The 6,000-nt window shown below is 36.3% G+C and overlaps 1 protein-coding gene across 1 annotated transcript; it reads right to left on the bottom strand.

Annotated features, from left to right (window-relative positions):
• Positions 1 to 1,126: 1,126 nt before the first annotated feature.
• LOC110805548 (protein FAR-RED IMPAIRED RESPONSE 1-like) lies at positions 1,127 to 3,189 on the bottom strand. Its single transcript, XM_022011162.2, has 3 exons — positions 2,785 to 3,189; positions 1,926 to 2,484; positions 1,127 to 1,530 (listed from the first exon to the last, which is right to left on the bottom strand). Exons 1-3 carry the CDS (start codon positions 3,187 to 3,189, stop codon positions 1,127 to 1,129), a joined length of 1,368 nt encoding a protein of 455 aa, XP_021866854.2.
• Positions 3,190 to 6,000: the final 2,811 nt, after the last annotated feature.

Below are 6,000 nucleotides of genomic sequence, written 5' to 3'. Positions count from 1 at the left end.
TTTTTGGTATATTACTTCAATTCTTCATTGTACATTAAGTATCCATGTCAGACCCTCGACACTCCGACATGTTTTCAAACACTTTGAAACTTCATTTTCAACTTAAATCCGGGAAAATTTTCACAATTTAGCTAGGTTAGACACTTGGACACATATCCAAGTCAGTCCAAGTAACATGGGTTTTGGCGATGTTTAGTAAAAGTTACGTAACATATTAGAAGTTGTTAATTTTATGCTAAAAGTTACGCAAATATAACTCAACTTTTACTGCAACAAGCCTGAATTTTAATATATAAATCTCAACTTTTACATTTTTGAACAAAAGACAGATTAAAATATATATACACTTCAGGTAAATATCATACTTCACTAAATTTTAATGCATATATTCAAACTTTCAATGTAAAAACAAACTTTTACTAAGTTCTCAAGTCTAGTCAACTTTAACTTTAGAATCTTAAACTTTAACTTCAGAAACCTTAACTTTAACTTTAATAAAAATTTAAATTCTATTTTTGATAAGAAACATTAAAAGAATCAAAATAATCTCAAATTTGGAGTTATTGTTCCAAAGTTTGTTGTTGGAGGCGCTGCAGTTTTTCCCTTCTTCTTTTTGACAAGCGGTCCTCGTGGTCTTTTGTTCCTTCCTTTTGTTGTGCAACGTTCAGGATCCAACACCATAGGAGGTTCAGTTGTTGTGTTTTTTGCAGGTTCAGAACTTGTTGCTTGTTGTACACTTGCATCACCTGTTGTTGTTGCATGAGTACCTACAAACATTTAACATACTGTACCATAACTTTTACTTATAAAACCCAAACTTTTACATATAAAACCCTAACTTTTACTTATAAAATTGTAGCTTTTACATATTTTCCTTTTTAAGCTAATGTGAGTTCCAATCTGTTTTTATTTCACACATTATATTTTTTTGGTTTAAAGTTGTAGTTCTGTAGGTTAAAGTTATGAAATTTGTTCTAAAGTTAAGACATACTTTCATCATCTCTAACTTAACTTTAACGGTGAATATCTTAACTTTCACCAAAAAACAATTAACTTTTACCTGCTGGTGTTGAGTTTGTTTCATATGCTGTTGTTGCACTTGTTTAGGTGCTGTTGTTGCACTTGTTTATGTGGTTGAAGCGTCTTCAGTGTTTGAAACATTTAATGACGCTAGAAGTTCATCAACCAGAGACACACTAGCGGCATAACCATCCTCCATAAGGGTTCTTGTCTCCTCATTTGACTGGCTTTTCAAGATAAGGTTGTAGTATTTCCTAGCCATGGTTTGGCGCCAAGGTATGTACTGCACCTCTTCTGGTTTTTCATTTTCTAATTTGTTCCAAACCGATGACTTGGCAGATTTTGTCCACCTCTTTTTGATGTACTGTTCTGGAATCCGGTTAACCGAATGAAGGTGCAATATCCTAATGCAGTGGTAGCACAACCATCCTGAAGCTTCAAAGTTTTTACACGTACATGATACTGTCTGGCTCTCGTGGATGTATGTTACTCTCTGTGCAGACCAAGGTTCTTCGTCAATGGACACAACATAGAACTCAGTATTATATGCATTAGTAGTAGCATATTTTAAAGTTAGAAAAATTAATATAAAAGTTAGCCCTGGTGTACTTAAAGTTATGAAACTTAATTTTTCAGGTTACATAACTTTTAAAACAAAAAACCTAACTTTAACTTCAGAATTCTAAACTTTAACTTCAGAATCTTAAGTTTTAAAACAAAAAACCTAACTTTAACTTTTTACTTAAAGTTATGAAAATATGTATAAAAGTTAGCCCTGGTAAAGTAAAAGTTAATAAACTTTATATTTCAGTTTATCAACTTTTAATAAAAAAGGCATAACTTTTACAGTAAAAGACTAACTTTATAATTTTTCAAAAATGGAAACTTTAACTTCTGATATTTACCTTGTTTCCAAATTAATTTTGCTGTTGTTGCAATTGAATATCCAAATTCCTCCTCAAAGTCTTTGAATAGTGACAACGTGTAAACTTCTGATGCATGTTTTAGCAATCCAGATAGTGGTAAAGCCGAGGATGGAACCGATTTACTATAAGAGAATTCAGCTTGCTTTTCTGTACTTCTCCAACGCTGTATTGTACCTTTGAACAATCTATAGAAATCAGTTAAACTTGTTGTTCTGTTTGCTCTAAATCTGATGGCGTGATTAGTGCTTTCACTTCGTTGTGAAGACAAAATCCCAGCTGAAAAGAAGTCTTTGCTTAGCGCAGGGCACCATTTTTCTCTCAAATCGTATACATTTGTAAACCACTCTTCCCCTATCAGCTCATATTGTTGCAGCATTGATCTCCAATTGGTTTCAAATTCAACTAATGTGACACACTTATACAAGCAATAGTTGAATGTCTTCTTAAAAGTTGGATCTCGTTTCAATGCCCCAAATCTGGTAATAGCATTCTGATGCAAATGCCATACACATAATCTGTGTCTTGAATCTGGAAATGCCTGCATATACAACCCAATCTTAAAAGTTGAGATTTTTGAAGTTAAAGTTAAGAATATTGAAGTTAAAGTTAAGAATTTTAAAGTTAAAGTTAAAGTTAAGGATCCTAAAGTTAAAGTTAAGGATTCTAAATTTAAACTTTAGGATTCTAAAATTAAAGTTAAGATTTCTAAATTTAAAGTTAAGGATTCTTAACTTAAAGTTAAAGATTTTGAAGTTAAAGTTAAGGACTATGAACTTAAAGTTGAGGAATATGAAGTTAAAGTTAAGGACTCTAAAAAGGATAAATCTTGGATTTTTACCTGATTGATGGCATTGTTCATTGCTGCATCTTGATCTGTAAAGATTAATATTGGACTTTTTCCCCCCATTGACTTTTTGAAAGTTTGTAGAAGCCACACAAACGACTCAATCTTTTCATCTCCTATGAATGCACAACCAAACATGCAATTGTTCCAGTGGTTGTTTATTCCAACTATTGGAGCACAAATTAGGTTATACCTTTTTGTTCTATAGGTTGTGTCAAAAACCACTATATCTCCAAAAATTCCATAATCTTCCATCATCATAGAGTCCCTCCAAAACAAACTCCTCAATTTGCCTTTTTCATCCAATCTAAATCTAAAAAAGAAGTCTGGGTCACCTTCAAGCTCTAAATACATTATGTCAGTTACTGCTTGTGCATCACCTCCTTCTATTTGCTTCATTTTTTGTTAGGTTATGATACATATGATATTACATAAATCATGCGGAAACAACCATTAACCCAGGAATACATATTATTTACACATAATCATATAGCATAATTTAGATGCATACTCTTTGTTGCGTGCCCTCCCTAGCTGCGCCCGAACCGAGCAAGAACAAGTCTTTAGGACTCCAAGTGTCGTCCCTCCGTAGATAGTCCACAGCACGTCCGGATCCGCCTTAAGATTGACCAACTAGAATCGCCCTTAAGGTACTAGAATTTTTGGCACTTTTGAGCAAGATGTGTGACTGAATTTTTCTCTCAAAAACTCACTTTGAATACTTTAAAACTCGTTATAAATTGTGAACCCAGGCCACATATTTATAGGGGTATGGAAAGAGAATTGGAATCCTATTAGGATACGAATTAATTAAACTTAGAATCCTACAAGAACTCTAATTAATTAATTTATCAAATAGAATTAGGAATTTAATCATTAACCGAACTCTGCACGTTTTAGGAATCGTGCATGAACACAAACTCACACACACACACACGGCAGCCACGATGGGCCGCCCATGCACGTGCGTGCGAGCAGCAGCCCACGCAGCGAGGCCCACGCATCCGCGGCCTTGGCGCGCGCTGGGCCTGCCTTGCGGTAGGCCTGGGCGCTGCCTTGGCTGGGCTTGTGGCGCGCGTTTGGCTTGCTGGGCGATGGCCTGGCTTCGAGCTGGGCCCTCGTCCGGCAGCCTCGTCCGATGCTTATTCGTACGATACGCTTCCGATTAAATTTCCGATTCCGGAATTCATTTCCGATACGAACAATATTTAACATTTCCGATTCCGGAATTAATTTCCGTTTCGAACAAATATTTAATATTTCCGTTTCCGGAATTATTTTCCGATTCCGATAATATTTCCGATTCTGACAATATTTCCGTTTCCGGCAATATTTCCGATTCTGGCAATATTTCCATTTCCGATAATATTTTCCGATACGTACCATGTTTCCGTTTTCGGCAACATCTACGACTTGGATAATATTTATATTCCTGATACGATCCATATTTCCGTTTCCGGCAATATCATCGTTTCCGGAGTATTCATTTCTTGCCTGTGACGATCTCAGCTCCCACTGAAACCAAGATTCGTCGATTCCGAATATCCATAGATGGAGTATTTAATGCCATTAAATACTTGATCCGTTTACGTACTATTTGTGTGACCCTACGGGTTCAGTCAAGAGTAAGCTGTGGATTAATATCATTAATTCCACTTGAACTGAAGCGGCCTCTAGCTAGGCATTCAGCTCACTTGATCTCACTGAATTATTAACTTGTTAATTAATACTGAACCGCATTTATTAGACTTATCATAGAATGCATACTTGGACCAAGGGCATTATTTCCTTCAGTCTCCCACTTGTCCTTAGGGACAAGTGTGCATTTCCTAATTCCTTTGTCGCTCGATGCTTGCTCTTGAACATAAGGTAAGAGTTTGTCATCCTTATTATGTCCAGAGGTGTTCCTCGGTTTCAGAGTTCAACTGATCAAATAAACAGATAATCATAGCCTATGATTCATCCGAGCACGGCCATGCATTTCACAGTTTCTAGCTCTCCGAGTGGCCTTGTACAACTTTTAAGCATCTCATCCCGATTTATGGGAGGACAATCCCAATCTTGCGATCTTGAGATTAGACTTCGTTTGATAGGTGATTACCTGAGCGTTGCCTTTATAGCCTCCTTTTACGGTGCGACGGTTGGTCAACGTCAAAGCAACCAGTTCTCAAACAAGTAATCTCAAATCACTCAGGTATTGAGGATTTAGTGTCTAATAATTTAATGAAATTTACTTATGACAGATTTTCATCTCTTACAGTAAAGTTTCATAGGTCTTGTCCGATACTAGTCTTCCCAAAGTAAGTATCTATGCAAATGATTATGACATTGCCATGTCCACATAGTTCAAGAAACAGAACTACTAGTCATCTTGCATTCTAATCGTCTAACGTTTTCTATGCGTCCAATTTTATAGAAAACTCCGACTAGGGACCATTTTCAACCTTTGACATTCAAGTTCACTTGATAGACATTTCTTAGTCACAGGACTGGTCCTGACAGTCTATCTTGAATATATCGTCAAATTGAAGGGACTCATCATTTAATAAACCACAAATTAAATGGAAAAATGAATTCTTTTCATTTATTGTGAATGATTAACCAATAATGTTTTACAAAGATTTAAACTCTAAAACTTTAAAACATTAAATAGAGACATCAAAGCCATTCTCCAATATGCTTGATTCCCATAGCTGCAGTGTGCGAGTTGTGCTTCGCTTGCGGCAGAGGTTTAGTTAATGGATCTGATATGTTGTCATCAGTTCCAATCTTGCTTATCTCGACTTCTTTTCTTTCAACGAACTCTCGTAGAAGGTGAAATCTACGAAGTACATGCTTGACTCTCTGGTGGTGTCTAGGCTCTTTTGCCTGTGCAATAGCTCCGTTATTGTCACAATACAGGGCTATTGGTCCTTTAATGGAGGGGACTACACGAAGTTCACCTATGAACTTCCTTAGCCATATAGCTTCCTTTGCTGCTTCATGTGCAGCAATGTACTCCGCTTCAGTTGTAGAATCCGCAATGGTGCTTTGCTTAGCACTTTTCCAGCTTACTGCTCCTCCGTTGAGGCAGAAGACAAACCCAGACTGTGATCTGAAATCATCTTTGTCGGTTTGGAAACTTGCGTCCGTATAGCCTTTAACAATTAATTCATCATCTCCACCATAGACCAGGAAGTCATCTTTGTGCCTTTTTAGGTACTTCAGAAT

The sequence above is a fragment of the Spinacia oleracea genome, chromosome 1 (genome assembly GCF_020520425.1).
Source record: "Spinacia oleracea cultivar Varoflay chromosome 1, BTI_SOV_V1, whole genome shotgun sequence".
Lineage (NCBI taxonomy): Eukaryota > Viridiplantae > Streptophyta > Magnoliopsida > Caryophyllales > Amaranthaceae > Spinacia > Spinacia oleracea.
This window is presented reverse-complemented; position numbering and strand designations above follow the sequence as displayed.

Bases quoted from the DNA above. Each gene is read 5' to 3' on its own strand.
- LOC110805548 (XM_022011162.2), bottom strand. From the start codon at position 3,189: ATGAAGCAAATAGAAGGAGGTGATGCACAAGCAGTAACTGACATAATG. The intron at 2,485-2,784 runs GTAAAAATCCAA...TTGTATATGCAG, and splicing joins TGAACAATGCCATCAATCAG to GCATTTCCAGATTCAAGACA. The intron at 1,531-1,925 runs GTAAATATCAGA...CCATTGACGAAG, and splicing joins AAAATTAATTTGGAAACAAG to AACCTTGGTCTGCACAGAGA.